Source organism: Nylanderia fulva, unplaced genomic scaffold (genome assembly GCF_048542155.1).
Source record: "Nylanderia fulva isolate GAGA-0341 unplaced genomic scaffold, ASM4854215v1 Scaffold33, whole genome shotgun sequence".
Classification (NCBI taxonomy): Eukaryota; Metazoa; Arthropoda; class Insecta; order Hymenoptera; family Formicidae; genus Nylanderia; species Nylanderia fulva.
Window position 1 is genome coordinate 2144569 of NW_028190400.1, and position 20493 is coordinate 2165061.

Here is a 20493-nt window from a genome sequence, read left to right on the forward strand (position 1 = left end):
ATAAATGGTCTCGAGAAACTGAAACTGTATGTGTGTGTGTATAGTTATAATCCTGCTATGTTTGATTGTAGTTTGTATATAGCCTCTTTCGCAATTTCATAGACAACAAATTGATTGTTAGAGAATGACATCGACGTATGAATACAGTTTGGTCGGCGTTGAGTAACAGAATTAAACATGGAATTTTTATTCAAGCAGATTATTTATTTGAATAGCTATATATCACAAAATAAATAGAAAAATTGTTTGTCTGGATCAGTCGACGTAATGACATTTTTTCGTAGAGAGGATACGCGGGATTTTTGGTTGAAAGTTAAATCTCGGCAGACGGCGCGGAGACAGAAAGAAGAATATGAATTATACGTATATACTCGGGACTCATTTGGCTTTCTAGCAGAAGCTTTGAATTTTCAACAGGGAAACGCTTGAATTTTAATCAACATATAAAGTGGCTCGACGTGTATTTCTAGATACTTTTAGCATGTTCCGTGAAAATATGAATATGAATAATTTCTTTATCATTGTGGATGCGGTCAACGTAGAAAATGCCATAAAGTAAAAAATATAAATATGATAAAGCGCTCGCAAACTTATATGGTATTTATATAAATTCAAATTTATATCACCTGTAGGCGTATTTTTTATCTAATATCGAATATATCAATTAATGATTGATTAAGGAAATGTAGGAGTGCAGGAGAAGGCCGGATTAATTTTGTTGACTCAGGGAAAAAAGTCAGGTTCGGAAGATATATATATATATGTTTATTGCGAGTCAGAAACGTCTTCGCTGTCCAATTCCCGGTTCTACTCTGTCTTCCTTCCGCCGCCTCGATATGAAGGAATGTCTGCCGGTTCGTGAGAGAATGCGTGCTTGTGTCTCGATAAAACGTCCCGAAGATGATGTTCTCAACTGTGTCCGTTACTCAAAATCGCCGGTACTTATACCGCTCCTAATTTTGTCCCTTCCCGTCAGGCTCGGGCCAATCGCTAAGCGACAGCTAAACTTTACTCGGATTTTGTTATTCGAACGGTCGCGTCTGTTATTTTCTAAGCCGATCGCTTTCTCTCACTGTCGCACACAGTATAATAAATATTACAAATAAATAAGTACCCGGCACGAGGTCGACAAACAAGACACGTAAATCAGCTAATCTCATCGTCGGTTAACGTCTTTATAAAAAATGCCTACAGCTCGGCCATCCTGACTTTTTGACCGTCCCGGTCAACGTTATTACCAAAATTACAATACGCAATAAATAAAATTCCTTTACCAAATAATACATAATCATGCTCGAATATACGGGTGCATTTGATCCGTCGCAAATTGTATCACATCTCGTTTTTTTCTTTTGCGCTTCGTCAATATTTGTCTGAAGTTTATCTCGCGTCGAGGTCGCGCTACGGATAATCGCTCACCTTAATTGGATCGCGTAATAGATCGCTCGCATCACCTCGCTGCTCAATTTTTTACCATCGGAATTATCATTCTATCATATTTTCCACCCGTCCGTTTGCCCTCGGCGTGCCCACAGCAATTGATACGTGCTCTATAGCACCGGATCCCAAATATCTCTCAAATATGTCAGATTTAACACAAGTTCCTCTGTTCGAAATTGAACGTCTCGATTTACCATACGCGCAGAAATATTTAAAGAGATACTCTACCGATTCCTCCGATGCTGTTGACTTACGCGGGTAGAGCCGGATAAATTTAGCGAACACGTCGATGACGACAAACAGGTGACGCCCAAACTTGAAAACAGAGTTTTTTCGAATAAAATTGTACAATGATTTTGCCACCAATAAAAATCTCGGCATAGATCGATGAAAATGACTCGCGAGTCCGACGAACCTATGTACGTCCCTGATGTTACATGGCACCGGATCATTCAACGCAGACTCTATATTCTCATCGCTCGGTCGTTCGTGTTTTAATGCGATAACCATCTCGAAGTCCGGCGCGCATTTCTCCGCTCGAAAATTACTTAGATAACGAGATTCATAGATCTCGCGAATCTTCTCGGCCGCATCCTTGTCAACCGCCGGATTAATTTTCAATTCTTCGCTCGGATGTACAACACTATCGTCGCATTCAATATGCATCATTTGGCAAATGACGCGCGCTTCTTCCGTGCTTACAATTTCGAGATCTTGCCCTAAAGTAACACGCAACGACGGACAATTCAAGAAATCTCTACCGAGTAGCACACTATACGCCATCGTATTATGAGGCACCGTGTAAAACTTCATTTCCAACCGCACGCCTCTCACCTCTAAGTCGGCGTGAACGATGCCGTCGATATTCAACCGCGAGCCGTTGATTCCGCAAAATCGATCGATGCTCTCGTTCTCGAGCAGACGTGAATCGCCCTGAATTATCTCGCTTTTCACCAAACTAATCGGAGAACCCGAATCTATCAACGCGTCTACCACATAATTATCAAACCCGTTATTTTCATTTTTAGTCCTGATTTTCACCGTAATCATGTATGGTTTTAGTAATGCAACCGGTTGCACGACATTCATCGACGTAGTTTGCGCAACGCTGTTCGGCGTTTCCGACGCCGCGGACCGATTTCGCTTCGGACATTCTCTGGCGAAATGGTCCGGAGATTCGCACACGTAACACGCTCGCTTCGCTTGCGGTCGCACACACTGGGCCGCGGTATGGCCTGTTTCACGACACTTATAACACCTCGTCGGGCCTTCCCGCGTCGCCGCCTCTGCTCTGACTCCGCTGGTTGTCCTCACTCCGTCTCTCCCTGGCCGGACGTCTGGTCTCTTTGGATTCCCTCGGACCACCTTCTCGAACGCCTTCAATAATTCTCTTCCGGATTGGAAGTTCATCAGGCGCGCCTGACTCTGCAGCCGAGGATCCGTCACTCCTTCGATGATGTAATCGAGGAGCTCGTCTTCCGCGATTGGTACGCGATTTGCGAGAATCACCTTTTCGTGGTAATAATCGCAGAATTGCTCGTCTCCTTTCCACACACGAGCCTCGAATTCTCTCCTCAGTGTCAGCTTTCCTGGCCGCAGGTCGAACATCGACTCCATTTCCCGCAGAAGGTCCTCCAGGTCCAGCGTCACATACTCGGCCTTGGAGTAGAACCACGTCAACGCACGACCTTTCAACCGAGAGCTAATTAATACTCTCGCTGAATTCTCGTCCAACTGGTACGTGCGTCTCAGCAGCTCCAACTGCTGCCTCCATCTCCAAAAGGTGCTGTCCGTCGCGTCAAATTCAGGCAGCAGCTCCTTGATTCCTCTCACACCGCCGAACGCAGAAATGACGCTGCCATTCGTTATCGTCGGTGTCGAGGCTGCACTCCTCATCATCTCTATCTCCCTTTGGAGCAACTGTCGCTCTCTCTCCAAAATTTCTCGCTCTCGACGCAGTAACAAGAGTTCCGCCTGCGTCGCGTCGTCGTGCTCTCTCCGTTCCGGCGTCGTCATCCTCACTCGGTCTCCTCGTCTCGGCGTATCGTCCACGGTCTCCATCTCCATGGCGTCACCCTGTTCACTGGGTGAACGCACACCTCCTGAAGCCGGGATGCCATCCGAATATCTCTCCTGCCTCCGTTGCTCGCTTAATCTCGCCCATACGCCTGAATCGTTGGCATTCAGGCGCTGGATGAGCTCGGCTTTCGACCCTCCCAAGGTCAGTCCTTTCTCGCGAAGAGCCTCCTTCATCTCAGCGATGGTGAAATCACTCGGCTGCATCGACTCCGCCATCGTTCCTCAGATTTGCTCGATCGGTTCCTCGGGCACTCCGCGATGTCCCCAACACTCGCGCAACCCAAAGATCACTATGCGTTGATCGTCTCAACCCGCGCGTCCCACACTCGACGCGTATCGCGAACTCCCGAATCGCCTCTCCCAGGCCGAATTCGCGAAACCGGGTGCAACGCCTCGATCCCACTTCTGATTACTGTAGGCGTATTTTTTATCTAATATCGAATATATCAATTAATGATTGATTAAGGAAATGTAGGAGTGCAGGAGAAGGCCGGATTAATTTTGTTGACTCAGGGAAAAAAGTCAGGTTCGGAAGATATATATATATATGTTTATTGCGAGTCAGAAACGTCTTCGCTGTCCAAGTCCCGGTTCTACTCTGTCTTCCTTCCGCCGCCTCGATATGAAGGATTGTCTGCCGGTTCGTGAGAGAATGCGTGCTTGTGTCTCGATAAAACGTCCCGAAGATGATGTTCTCAACTGTGTCCGTTACTCAAAATCGCCGGTACTTATACCGCTCCTAATTTTGTCCCTTCCCGTCAGGCTCGGGCCAATCGCTAAGCGACAGCTAAACTTTACTCGGATTTTGTTATTCGAACGGTCGCGTCTGTTATTTTCTAAGCCGATCGCTTTCTCTCACTGTCGCACACAGTATAATAAATATTACAAATAAATAAGTACCCGGCACGAGGTCGACAAACAAGACACGTAAATCAGCTAATCTCATCGTCGGTTAACGTCTTTATAAAAAATGCCTACACACCTAAGTTTTTAAAAAATCAAAATTATACAAGTTTCATTCATAATGAGATGATGTATTTATTATAAGTATATCATTCAGTTGGATTCACTTTAAAAGAGAATTAATTTCTTTTTCTTTTTCATTTTTTTTTTTTTTTTTATTATTTTATCTTTTCGATCAATCATCTCTGAAGTTTTTCAGAATTGCTCCAAAAAATATAAAAATTATGCTTTTACATTGATATTAGAAATCAAATCTTATGTTAAGAAGAATTTAATACATGAAGTTTTTATATGCATTCTATACTGGAAATTAAAGGAAATTGTATCACATATGCTATATGCGAATATATAAAGTTACATGCAAAGTTAGGAACTCGTGTTTACAATTTTCGGTACATGCACTTCTATAGAGAACGCCGGTAGCATGCCATTGTTAGCAGACCGTTAGTATTAGATGCATCATCAAAATGTACATGTATATGCTTGCACTTACGGTACAACAGATTATGTTTGCTAAAATTAAATATTAAGAAGTGGAAAGTAATATAAAAACTTATTTAAAATATTTTAATTTATCTGAGTCTACAGCTTATTTTTAATATTAGAAATATGCAATTACTAAGAATTGTGATTATATTTTAATTTCATCATGTATATTAACACGAATTTATATATACATGCGTTAGATTTTTAAATTTAGTTTTATGTTATGCTTTATTATTGGCAATATGATGACTACTTACATTATTATTGTAAGAAAACTGTATAATTATTTTTTATTTCTTTTAGAATACTTCTCTATTTAATAAAGATATTATAATAGAGATATACCTATATAATTTTATAAATTTTATTATTCCAGTGTTATAATGTCTATTAATTTATTTATAATTTATTTCTTGAATGTAATATTTAACAGCGTCATATACAATGATAGTTCTTCTGAAATGCTAAATCACATTTAGCTCTGGAGGGCTCTGGTGTAATAAATGAGTTTAAAAGATTAAATAAATTCATCCTTTGCAAATATACAACATAAAATATATGTATAACTACACGCACTGTTATCTTAATATCACATAATTATTTTTGAATTCTCTTACTTCTTGTTCATACGATTAATAGCTTTAAAACCGATAACTTTTCGCAGAACTAAAATAGTATTTAGACATTTTAAAGTTTTATAACACTTAATTATGCCCTCGTGCGCAAGTTGCGGTAAATGTTAGGCTCTTCGTCAATCATTTGCGTAAAAAGAAATGAAACAATTTTTTTCGGGGAAAGAAGAAAGAGTATAAGCTACACGAGGACTTTCGACGTAGATACATCTGCCCAAGGGCAAAAGAGGAAGAGAGAGTTAGGTCGGCGGATAGCGCGGAGGGTCGACTACCTCGTGAAATAACAATTCGGTTTCGATCGCGAGAAGTCTGGAAATTTTCATCTCCGCCCGAAGGCACGAGACGCGATGGTGGGGTGGTAAGGGGGTAGTTGGAGGTCCGTTCTGGAAAGGTGGCGAAAGAAGGAGGCTGGATCGAGGGGGTGTCGAGCGGAGGTGGTAAGGAGAACTGGGGAATGAAACTGGCGAACGAGAGGGATTCAGATAGAGAAAGGGGTCGGCGGCGAAGACGGGAGGGAGGGAGGGGTGGCGAAGGGTTTAAAATAATAGTAGAACATAGCGGCTGAGTCGGTCGCACGAGGAGAGTGAGAAGAGAACTCCGCCCCGCGAAATATGGCGAGCTTCGCCAGGACGTGATTGGGTGACGGGAGGACCCCGAAGCTCCCAAGCCAAGACATTGGTGCCCCCTTTTCGCACTGCTACCCCCTTATTAACTATCCTCAGGTACCTGGAGGGTGCCCTCTTACCACTTGCTCTCTTACACTTTCTCTTTCGCTTTACCCTATGATCTCTCTCACTTTCTCTCTCCCTCTTCTGATCTCGCATATTCTCGGCTCTCGGAGTAAATTCAGTGAAATATACTTGCCCATTGTCTGGACGGCGCGACCAGTCTACCCTCGATATCTCCTGGCATGCGGACATCGCCACGTGGTTAGTAAGATAGAGGTTACCGGCAGATCGGCATCAGGCAGTAGTAACAGTCTGCACGTGGTCAGACGTAACGCATATGGTTTGCTCGTACTACTTTGGTGAATCTCGCACAATTGTATATTTGTTTCGAAGAATTGTTTTAAATCGCTATATTGGTTTTTTAACAACAATTTTTGTTTTGTTTTAAATAAATTTTTTAAATGCAAAAAAAAATAATATTTCGAGTTAATATTAAAACAAATTAATATCTCAAAATATTTCTTGTTTTTGTGATGCACACACACGTGTGAGTGAGTGCACTCATTCACTAATGAGTGTATATAAAATAATATATAATATGTATAAAATAAATTTAATAATTTGTATATCCATATATATGTATATTATTTTTAATAATATATGCACAGTTACTCTTATATATGTTATTCTGTTCCTTAAATTTTAAATTATTTTTTTTAAAGAAAGAGGTATATTTTATATATATATATATATATATATATATATTTATTTAATGTAATTATATAATAATAGATACAATGTATCACATGAATCATCATCACATCGTTCCTCTAATATAACGCTATAAATATGAACAATTGTAATAAAACTACATTCTATAGGGTATAATTTTTAGAGCTATCGAATTTGAGATATTTCCCTGACACATGAAACAAGCCGTCATCCGCGACAGTTAAGCTCATATGTCACGAAATATCCTTATCCACGGTCCGGTCGATACGAATGGGCATCGCTCGATATCCCTTTTGCATGCGGAAATCGTACATAGTACGGGAGGTGAAATTCGGTTGAGCTTCGAGGTGGTCAGCAGAACGAGCTTCCGGTCTGGAGACCCGATAATCTCGGCTGCGCAGTTCCATGCATGGAGTTGTCAATCAGGGTTGATGGTGTCCCGCTGGAACGTCCGCTGTCTGTCCGACTCGTCGACGGATATATACGAGGTCCGGACACCGCACGACATCCGCAGTATTCATGCGATCTATCTGATCGTCTTCCTGTTCGCGAGCAATACAATCGCGCGATTCTCTGTTACAATTCAATGTAATATTAAGCTGCGCGTCGCTTCATTTCGATGCAATAACGCTGCGATAAAAGTCTCCGTGATCAATAACTCGATAAAAATTAAATATGTATATGCGCTCTTTCTCTTCTTTATTTTCAACGATATATTTAAATGCGTCTACCCCGACTCTCTCGATCGACACATCGATTCACGTGACATCCGGTATTCTCTCAACTCGGGAAAATTTCGTCAGTTGCCCATGGGCTCACTCTCCCCTATGGCAGTGAAAACGCAGATAGGCGCAGATTCGAATTAGCGCGAGATTTCGAACGGGTTTCGTGGTAATTGGAAGCGGTCGTTTTTGCCATCGTACTCTCGGTGGGTAGTTACGTAGGTAGGTGGGCGAGCAGGTAGATAGCAGGTACTTGTTTGCGGAGGGCGCGAATAGATTAATCATCCGTTAAGCTTGGGCAAGACGTATACGCGTCGGTGGCTGTACCGGCTTAATCCAGCAGGTTCACCCCTTTATGCTGCCGCCTGTCCTCTTCGGTATCACCCTCCGCCTGGCTGGCGCGACGGAATAACAGATGTAACCTGAGCGCCTTACACAGCGGTGAGTTACGCCCACTCCGAGACACGCCAGATTGTGTAACTTCGTAAGCTCTCGCGTTTTTAAATGGATTTTCTAGTGTAACAAACAATGTAAATATCATGAGGTCTCTGTTTCTTTTTTCGCTTTGAGTAATATCTTCGTCATTCTGGTAATTGAAAGATGTACACAATTCATGACGATCTTTGTTTCGTTCTCATTTTTTTTTTATAATTAAACTTACAAAATTGAATCTAAAATGTGCTCGAATTATAAAATCCTGGATGACCATCAAAATTGTTCAACTATCTTTTAAACGTAGGATTAATTTGTATATTTTTAATCTATAAATATTTTGTTTAAATATTTTTAGACATGTGTGTGTATGAAATTAATCTCGTGTGTTTTTAATATTAAGCTTCCCCAATAGTAAGGCGTAAAGGCACGTAAGAGATGACAGAAGGGATGAAAATCTTTGAAAGACATTTTATATCTTTTACGGCATAATAGAATCCGTGACAAACGTTGTCTATGCTTAATACATTTCTGTGTTCATACAGTCTTACTTTCGCAGTCTGGACAGACGATTTACGTTGCTTCCCGCAACAGCCACAATCCTCCTGCCCCGTCGCCCAACTTCCAGTTCTATCGACTTTGCGGTATAACCGTGAATACAGATTATATCGTGCGATGGTGATCCATAAATGCATGGTTGTGTTGGTAGTTTATGCGCCGTTGCATAGAAATTTAGGATTGGCGAAGAGCTGAATTTATATTTCCTGCGAACCGTATTTGATAACGTCGGTATATCTTCGCTCTAATATTCTTGAGTGTGTTTTACGGCAACTTTTCTTAAAATTGCTACATATTATAACGTTTCCACATTTATATATAAAATATTGCAGGATATTTATATATTTTATAACATCTCAATGTGTATGTTTTATAACTATAATTTTCTCTTTTTTCTTCCTTTCTCTCTTATATAAATAGATTTGTGAATAGTGTGTATTATATAATTTATTGTTATACAAAATTTTATAATTAATAAGAAAATTTTTAAATATAATATATATTTACTGATATTTAATAAATCTGAAATAAAAAATTACAAATTATTAATATTTTTAAGTAATCTTTTGCAACAAATTTTAAAATAGGCTTGATTCATAATTAGATGAACATGTCTTAACATTCTTTTGATTTTGATAACATTAAATAAATTAAAATTTTCTATGTATATAATTATTTAAATAAACATCATCGCAAAGATATACATCTTATTGTGCGATAAATAGAAAATAAGAAAAAATTGTGCCTTTTAATATCATGTTTAATTAACAAAGCAACTGGGATCGTTACTTGGATAGTTTTTTGTAACATTGTAAAGCAGTAGAAAAATTCAAATATATTATTTCCAAACCTATTTCGATAAGACACGACGCAAAAAGAAGGTGGAAAAGGGAGAACAACTTACGAAGCGATAAAAACGAGAAAACAGGGGGAATTTCATATCGTCACCCTCGACGCTTTCGAGTAAGATCGTCGGTGCAGAACGCACCTGAGCGCCGCTTTTTTTCTTTTTCATAACGGCACGAGTGGCACAAGAAAACCGTTGCAGAAGAATTTAGGACGCTTTCTAAAAGATCGTATCTTCGCCCCCACGCGTATAATAAAATATGTACTTACTCAATAATTATATTATAGCTTCTATAGTAACTAGTTTTCTAAAGTAATCGAGAAACAAGTTAATCAGCAATTTTTTATTTTTAGTTTTCTTTTTGTTCTTACTTTCTATTTTTTTTTTTTTTAATTAGATTTTATCGGATATGTACGAAATCTGTCAAAAGAGTAATACAATTATCGATAATGCACAATGTAGCAACACTAAAAATCGTAACCACGCAGAGTGTAAAATATAATCCTTTTTTTAAAAGCAGTAGTAGTTTTGATTTTTTTCGGTGGCACAAAATGTTTTCAAAAACCCGAACATGTAATAAAACATGACCGAATGCTTTTTTAACTTTTCATAACAATCACACAATTTAATACAAAACTTTAGCACATATTTTTTTTTATATTTCGTTATTCCATAACAATCACGGTGGTTGACGAGATCTAGTAATACACACTCACAAAAACGTTATAATAACACGTAAACACAACCGAACGAAACTCGTGTTAGGTCCTTTTAAAAGAAGGATTATACTTTATATTCTGCATGGCTACGATTTTTTAATATTGCCACATTGTGCGCTACAAATTTAAATTCATTACTCTTTTGAGCTTCTGACAGACCTTGTATACACATGTACACATATAACGAAATTCGTAATTTTCTTATAAGAGTTGTATGCATTTTATAAAGTTAAGACGACAAAATATCACTTGATTAGCAGATTTCGAGTATATATATATATGAATATGTCTTACGAAATTTGATCAACAACAACATCGAGCCAATCGTGATTTATATTACATCTTTTTTTACGAGATGGAATTGTCCAATAGCGCTGCGAAAAATTAAAATAAAGGTACTTAGACGACACTCAACAATAGGCGCGGTGTGCGATGTGTCAGCGTAGCGTGGCCGACGCGTATCGCACTTTAATACAGAGTACAATCGTGTCAACAGCAAAACCGACGCGACAAAAATCAAGCCGCGGTGTTAATTGTGGCTACACTGATTTCACCTCATCGTTACTCGTACGTTCCACACCGACAATTCACCCGTGTTCCGACCAACCCCTCATGCAGGCTGGTTTTTGGAGCACACCCCGGGAAAGATGTACGAGGGGAAATATCGACAGCTACTGTCCATTGAATATCGCATGTGTGCTCTTACGAAAAATCGAGTGGCGTGGATTTATAATAATTGAGTGACGCCGTTACCTAAAATTGTTGTTATCAGCAAAATTTATATCATTCCCTATTAAAAATTCATTAGTATAAATTGCACTAAATTATTGTTGCATAAACTTTATTAATAAAATAACATGTAATATGTTACTAAACCTCTTATTCCGTGATTTATTAATATATAATAATATTGTTATGTATTAACATTATAATAATAAAATTATTTGCCTCTCATATTTATTTATCATATATTATATACTTTTGAAGAACTAAAAGGATTGCAAAATTAATTATTACAATTTAAAATTGTTGCAATGAAAAATTTGCAAACATATGTCTCCAAGTTTAAAAAATAATAGAATAAATATAATTAGCATTTTTAAAGACGCACTATACATGCAATCTTCATGCTCAGTTTTCACAGTTATAATCGTTATGCATGATTTTGGACATTAATCCATAGTTGGATATATCATAGATAGAATATCAGCCGTTATAATGTACCGATAATGTTTCGAGCACGCGAATAACGTTATTATATACGGTGCATTAAACAAAACGATTATTGCCCGCTAAATGATCAGTATTCAACAGACTCCGTCATTAGGCGACATTTGTTTACTATACCATTGTTATTATTGTTATTAAATGTGGTATCTCCCCTGTTGATTGATATTACATTACTTAAATACTTTACGATACGCACGATATTAATGCTAATATTATGGATAGATGAGCACATGTATGATACTATGTGCCATTAGTTCTACAATTTGCATTTTCACCGAAATGTTTAATGCAAATCTACACGTACGAACATTGCGTCGATATAATTACGAAAACGAAATATTGTCAAGAGGAAGGAACGGGTATAATAGATTATTTCCAAAGCCCCTTGGTTGCACTCGAAACGGTTTAGACGGTTCTTACGAGCTCAAAAGAGATAAGCGCACCGTAAAAGTTTTCCATCCAACTTTACATGGAGATTGGTGTATCGATCGCTTCGCAAGAGTCGAAATTTTGTTTAAAAGCCCTCGGTTATCACTAAGTCAGCCGACCCTTCTTTCCCGCGTTTCCTTACAGATCACTTGGATGCGACGACGAGAGAGGTGCGGCCACTTTCTGTACAACGGAATGTTAAAGCCAACTGAAGCGTTGGTCTCCATGAATAACAAATGCACAATCTCTAGCCTCTACTGGCACCTCGGCTCCTTACCCCGCGGAAAGTTTTCCACCCTCTCCGGAAAACTTTTAACTGGATACATTACCTGCTTGACTACCACCGCCTTTCCTTTTTTATCACGGCCCGGGCTTTTAAACTCCTACGGTTGGCGCAGCCGCCGTTATTAGAGATTTCATGGAGGAACTGGGGGAAAATAATGAATAATAGTCGCGAGGATCGTCATTACGGCCATTGTTACGAAGACACACCAGCCAACGATCCCCTCGAGATGTGGTGCGACAAATTTCGCATCGCATTGTGCTATCGTTTCCAAGAACACCGCGTTTACACCGGCTTTTTAAGTTTGCTTGTTGCATAATTTTATTGATCGATGTTTTATTCATTATTATAAGACCTTGATTTACGGCCGGTCAATTAAGTGCGTAGCTATTGCAATTAAAACTTTTCAAGTTTTACGCGCATTTATTATACACACACACACATGTATATACATATATGTATAATTGAATAATTCTTTAATAGAATTTATTTTTAATAAAATGTATAGAATATATTGCGCGTTCTATCGTGAAATAAAATACTTCTTCTTTCCGAAGAATAAAAATAAGCAGAGTTTATAAACATTTTAATAAAAGTACAATTTTATAACAATATCTATCAATATTGCAGCTATGAAACCCCCATTTTACTCGAGACGCGTATATAAACTTTTGTACAAATGAATAAAATTATTCCTTTATAAAAGTTAAATTACTTTACAAAAGTTCTCTCAAGTACCGGAACAGGATCTGCAACAGATAAATATAGAAGTATCTTTCTATTTGCATTTAATCGTGAATTGCGTAATAGAAATTACAATATTGCGCATATTACTTAATATAATATATTTAATTAAAAGATTATATAATAACAAAAATTAAATTTTTAATTAATTCTAGTTATTTTTCAAATAGATTTTTTGAATTTAAATATCTCTTAGATTTACGTTTAAAGATTTTATAACAAATTGTAATTTTTAAAAATAAAAATTATACTATTAAAAATACTGAATATTTCTGTATTTGATTTTTTATAATTGTTATAATTTAACTTTTCTATAAGTATATATATTATTACATTGCATCGATTATAATTGTTGTGTGTATTACCTATACACATAATATTTTCCAAAACTATATCAAAAACTATCATAAAACTGTATCGCAGACAGAGAATTTAAAAATAGTATTTGCAAATATGTATGACCAATCTTAAATTTTTCTACTAGTTTCTCTATTTAATACATTTATTTTAATATAATACATTTAAGAATATTTTTCATAAAATTCAAAGATAATAACTATAACTGTAAACAATGTCCATAAAAAAATAATCCAGATTGTGGTTTGAGTTATAATCCGCGTTGTATTAACAAAATGAAAACTGATTGACAACTTTAATTTGCGCGCTGCCTATCATTCTGCATAAAAAAAAATATATATATATATATATCAGAGTAAAAAAATTTGAAGAAGAAGAGAGAGAAAAATATTATACGGTTCTATTTACCCAGACAAACGGGTCTTTCTAATTGTGTACGTGCGTGTATATAAGTGTATGTGTAATGTGTACGCGCGCGTGTGAGTCGTGAAATTCTACCTAACTCGCCGCTGTGTCATTTCTGTTAACCCGTTCCCCCTGTCGACTGTTTCCGACCGTTTGCGAGATTCGTCCCCATCTAAGAACTCGAGCAAATATTGGTTTTGTCTAGTGGCCTCGCGATTTGCATAATTAAATCTTGGAATGTGCGCTTCTGCTTTCGCTGCGATGCGACGCGACGCGACCGGTTGGCGGATGCGAAAATAGGAATAATTAAAACTTAGGCAGATTATTTGCCGGAATTCACCAGGATGAGAACACGCTCGGAGCTGCGTGGAGATTTATTAAGGGTCCCCGACTGTATACAGCATGCGATGAGCGCTGCACGTGGGATTTTCCGGGCGTTTCCTAGAGCGACGCCGCGTCATAAAAGAGAGGCATCCGCTCAGCGACCAGATTAATCCAACTAACGCAATTTTCACGAAATGGGATGTGTTTTACGTGACGTCGCGTAATCGCAAAAATTCATGAAAATCCGGAACAATACTTGTCCGCACATAGTGCTTTGGGCTTTTTTTGCGAGTCCGCTGAATCGATGTTAACAACAACAAACATTGACATTTATTACAACACGTATGGAACAAAAATTATTTAACGCAGATCACATTTACATCGTGTTTTAGATAATACGGCTTAGCTATAAATCGATATTAGTTCTCGTGCTGTTTATAAGTCCACACACACACACACACACACACATATATATATATATATATATTTGTACGTGTGATTTGCTTGCATGTATTATAAGTCAATTATATTATTTTTTATTCTCTTTTCATAAAAATTGCGTTACTCTAACTACTGGTTATACATAGTGAATCTGTGTTATGACTGGTTGTCATGGATTATGAGTACATAGTCAATCGAAACTTTCACAGACGATAACATATATGTTCTTTTCCAGGTCATTTAAAGCCATTACGGTAAATATCGCATTAATTTTGCAGAATGATCAAGAGATAGTCAAGTCAATGTTCGCTCAGCGGATTCCTATTCTTGTCATGCACCTGTAGTGCGGTTGACCGTATACTACATTAAATATTTCTCACTCACTCATTTTAGTACTCTTGTTCTTGTAGCAAAATATTTAACATGCTGAACAAACATTAAACATAGAAATTAAAATAGAAAATATAAAAAAGGGACTTAAATTATTTATTAAAATAAAAATGTGCTTTATTATTATATTATTGTTGCATACAAAATATGTTGCATTTATATTTTAAATAAATGTAAAAATATATATATGTATAATTTTTTACTTGTACAAATTTTGTCCTCAATTTTTGTACAAATTTTAATTGAAAATGCGATACATATTCATAATATGCTAAATTAGTTGTGTATGTTTTTTTTTAAATTAAAACACATTCTAATCAATTTTTTTCAATTCTTATAAATATCAAATAAAATATTATTCATCTGCATATATATATATATATATAATAAAATGTTTAGAAATAATTAATTTTCGATAAAAAATTCAGAGATTTGTAATCTTTACTCTTGTTTACCCGGATCTTTCATAATTAATAGTCAAACTTTCCTCGAGCCCTACGCAATTGCATTTTACTCTTTGTCCACATTCGCATATATGGGTACATCAGTACAAATGTGTTTACCCATTACATCACCTGTGTATCTACTAACATTATTCTCCTTTCTAACTCGGGAGGTTCTCTCGCTATGGTCGTTGCCTGCGTTGCTTAGAATTTATTGCCCCATCCACCTATCTACCTACTAAGGCGCATAAGAACCGCGAAATGCCGTGTAATTACCAAAGCAGAAATCTCGACCCTCGTGGTATTTAAGCATCTCATTTCCGCCCATACGTAAACCACGCGAGCTCAATCCTTTTGCGATTATGTCATTATCATTGTATTTAATGATCGTGACCTGAAACCTTGGTACTAAAACAGTTTGTATTTTTGCAAATATATTTAATGTTGCACGATACATTTACAAAAATACGAAAATGCTTAATTATGCATGCAAATATGACCCACTTTCCTTTATCTCAATAAAAAGTTAACGTTAATTGTAATAATTTGAATACATTTTTTAGTGGTTCCTAAAACAAATTAAGACTGTTTTTGTTTTTTTAGATTAATTTTGTTTTGCTTTACAATTGTGATAAATCTAATTCTGTATATTTCTGTATATTTATATAATTAAACTTTTATATTTTAATAAAACGATCTCTTGTTACAATTAAATCCAAGCTGTCTTACAAAAATAATAAAATGTTTATACTTTTGTAAAGCAGAAAAATTAATAGTAAAGAAACAAAAGATGGTACATTCTTTTGTAACGCTATTCGCTAGATGGAAGATTATAGCCTTTGGATTTGTTCCCCTTTAAGTTTGAGAGTGATAGATATTATGAATGACGCTGAGCGCGAACAGTAATTGTTACATCGCATGTCTGATCGCAAAAGCTGGGGGAGGGATAAATGAGAGAGAAGTGAATCGCCTAGAATTGATTTATTGCCGTTGAAGTGTACGTAAAACGCACTTCATTGGTCCCTCGTTATTGACAAGCGATGAGTGAGAGAGAGAGAGAGAATATATCTTCTGCTTGATATCATCTTCAATATTTAAATTAAATTTTTCACTTTTAATAATTTAACGCAGTTGCGACGTTTTAACATTGCAGATAGAAGATTAACGTAATGCATCAAAGTTAGGAAAAAAAGAATAAAAAATTGTACACTTAATTCCACATAGCACATATTTTAAAATCTTTTAATCATAAAGTTGCTATTTTATTATGCATCTACTTTGTTGTGAATCATAACAAAACTAAAACTTATTTTATTTAAATGGTCACAAATTATAGAAGCAATTAAATTATATTAAATTAAGGTACATTATAAGCTCTCTCCAGACACGTGTCGATATATGATGCTATACGTCTCGTCTATACAGACAGTTAACGATAATTGGAAACATCCCTTGCGCATCATCGCATCGATTCTAGCCCTCCTAATTGAGGAAATGGGTGCGGGGGCGGGTTAAGGGTCGGCAGTACACCCAGGCAAACTCCGAATTGATATTGGAGACCTCGTGCGGTGACAACGCGAAACTCCGGTTTCAGTGTTGCCAACGCCGAGAAACCAATTCTCGGGTTTTATGTAGTGGTGTATGTCTGTACACGTACATACACCAACTGCATCGCTCACGCGGACGCACGTAAGAGAGACAAGGACCGATAATCACGTGTTCTCCTTGTTCATCTACCGTGCCGGTATACGCGAGATGCCGCCTGAAAATGCTTTCTGGCCTTCCGTAGCAGAAAGCAGTAACGTAGCAAGACTAATAAGCACCCACTTTTTGGAAATTGTATATATGGTTATGCACATATGTGCATAACGTATATATATAACATATATATATATATATATATATATATATATTATATAAGGGATATGTTGATTATATTCTTGATTTCTTTTTGATCATTGATGCTATTGTATAATTTGCTCCAAATACTTATAACGTGAAAGAACGTTGAGTAATGTATAATCAATGCAAGGATGTTCAGTATATCATCCAGTATATAAATTAGAGTTCAAATATATCAATATCAATTTTTATATAATATATATATATATATATTAGAATATAGAAAAATGATAAAAAAATATATTTCGGCGATTAAAAAATTTTTTAATATATTGAAAATATTTTTACTACATACACTATATATAAGTGTAAAATAATTCAGAAAATAAATTTAATAAAAATCTACATACCAGCTGTGTGCATGTGTGCAATTGATTTATTACTTGAAATTTATTTACGGAATTATTTTGCATTTATATATTTATAGTATGTGTAGTTGTAAAATGATTAAAATATTTTCAATATAAAATTTTTAAGTTTATCGCCTATATAAAAAATATATTTCTATGATTTTCTATATTCCAATATATTATAAAAAAATTGATATTGATATATTTGAACTCAAGTTTTTTACGTGATTAAATATTCTTGCATTGAGCCATCATACGTTACTCGTAAGTTCTTTCACGTCATAAGTACTTATGTAGCAGAGAGAAAGAAATGAGAGTTATACAATGTAACATCAATAATCTTATATATTATAATCTTATATATTATATATATATAATATTTCATTTATTTATAAAAAACATTTTATAAATAAGTAAAATATTATACAGACAATGTACAAGATGTTCAGTTTGTGCCATAACAAGCTTTAATCAATAATTATTACTCCAATGAGTATAATTCACAATAATTTTTATATAATATAATAAGTAATTGAATATATAAAAATATTTTTAAAAATTTGTTTTAAAAATTAATTGAAAAAGAATATTTAAAATATTTTTTTATATTTAAAATATTCTTTTCCTCAATTAATCTTAAAAAAAATATTTTTAAATATTTAAAAATATTTAAAAACACTATATATTATATAAAAATAATTGTTGATTATTATATTGGATTATTAATTGAATGAAGCTAGAGCTTTTAATATGGCTTTTAATACTGCTTGACAAGGAGAGAGCATCATTCCATCTTTGTCTCTCTTACATCGCATATGTAGTAGCGTCCATGTAGGTACAAACACTAAAAAATATTAAATTTAATTTTTTTATTGTTTTGAATAATTTTATCATTAATATACTTATTTTCAGAACTATTTCAATTTTTATTTCATACTTATGTTTATATAAATTATAAATTAAAAACATATCAAAAATGTAATACATATTAATAAAATGCAAATACATATAGAAAATTAATTATAAAATGTCATCTTAAAATAGTTTTTATTTTTGTTCTTTATTTACATATGCATACATATACAAAAAAATAAAAATAATATGATAGCCTTTTTGCTGACATTATCTCTCAATATTTGCATCCGTGTGCTCACGTATTAGTGTTTGTACCTACATGGACGCTACTACATATGCGATGTAAGAGAGACAAAGATGGAATGATGCTCTCTCCTTGTCAAGCAGTCAGCATGTTACCACAGAAATTTCCCCTGCTCCTTATGAATCTAGTGAGAATCTTATCGTCCAGATATTTCATAAAATAAGTGACATAACTTCGTGAATTTTTTTTTAATATATTCTTTATATAATAAAGCAGTCCTCTAAAAGGCCGGATTTTACATTTTCGCTCTTAAAAATTTATAATAAATAAAATACGGACTCGCGGCTAACCCAACCTTACCCGTTCCTAGCTGTGCATTCCCCCAAGTTTATTAAAAATTTTTATTTTTATCTTTTTTTCATAAAATAGCTCTTTAGAGGACTACAAATGAGCTTACTGATTAAGAATATCCTAAATTTAATAAGATTCATTCAATATTTTCGCTAATATCTGGAAAATAAGAATCCGTAATTCCCGGCCGGCCGATAGGCGTCTCCACCATGTCGCCTGCCGACCCTTAAGGGCTAAAATTATCGTGGGGTGAAAGGCATCCTTTATTCCGTCGTCATCTTTGACGTTTCTAATGCCATTATTTCTTGAGCAATATGTCGATCGACATTATGCAAACTCGAGAAATAATTATTCTCGACCACTTGTCACATAATACACTAGAATCGTATGTGCACGTGATTAATATATGTTATCATATTGAATATTCTAAACAAATTATAAATTAAAATTTATATGATTTATTATCGATATATAATTTGATAAACCTATATATATATATATATATATATATATATATATATATATATATATCATTAATAGATTGAAAAAATAGCTTTATAGCAAGGGAAAGATAAGATGCAATATTTTAGATATTAAAAATTATTTGTAGTTTTACTCAAAATGCTTTAGAACTTATTAATAGGCTTATTTCTATGTATCATACATAATGTGATAATACTATGTATTGTATGTATGAAGAGCATGTGTATTTAATTCGACTAACTGTTTGTTGCATGCAACCGCATAGGGCATAGATAATAAACACTCGATAAAACTACCGCGGAGCCATATTAAAGATAGCAATTTGCGTGAACTCTGACAAATGACTAGCTTCAAAATAACTCTTAATCTATTAATTCTTCCCACGTGTCAATTAGAGAGAGTTAACGAAAATTCATCATGTCCCATACAGCACCGATAGATTGCAAAAACATTACAACAATCTTTCACCGCAATATTGCAATATTGCAAATTCACTGCAAAATGTTGCTACATCATTGCTGTTGAATTGCAGCAATGTTAAAATGTCCGCTTTTTGGAAGATTGTAACAAAATATTACAACAATATTGCAATATGTTATGAGTTTGCAATAATGCATTGTTATTGCAACCATAAACTAATGTTGCATATACAGGTATATAAATGTAAATAAATCATTAATGAAAATACGTTGTAGTTAATTTATATATATTACAATATATAAATTATAGAATTTGGATTACATGCAATATTTCCGAAATATTAATGTCATGTTGCTACAAGTGTGCTGGAATTTTGTGCACTTATATCTCTGCAATGTCTTTATAATGTTGCATTGCAACTTGCAACGTTGCAACGTTGCTGCAATATAATTGCAATAATCTGTGCTGTATGGGGTTAATCTTCATATTGATGCATCAAATTAAAAGCAAATTACACGATTATACTTTGATAAAATTCAAGTACTCAACATAATTTTTGGCCGG

General features: G+C 35.3%; 2 protein-coding genes across 7 annotated transcripts in view; one reads left to right on the top strand and one right to left on the bottom strand.

The window, feature by feature from the left end:
• LOC114941244 (cytotoxic granule associated RNA binding protein TIA1) overlaps nt 1–20493 on the top strand; it is a 482662-nt gene that overhangs the window by 73633 nt on the left and 388536 nt on the right. The gene's annotated exons all lie outside the window — the stretch shown is intronic.
• On the bottom strand, nt 1875–4430 carry LOC146722340 (uncharacterized). Its single transcript, XM_085484982.1, is given in 2 exon segments — nt 1875–1982; nt 1984–4430. Coding segments are annotated over 2 exon segments (1800 nt in total). The 5' UTR covers nt 3736–4430; the 3' UTR covers nt 1875–1934.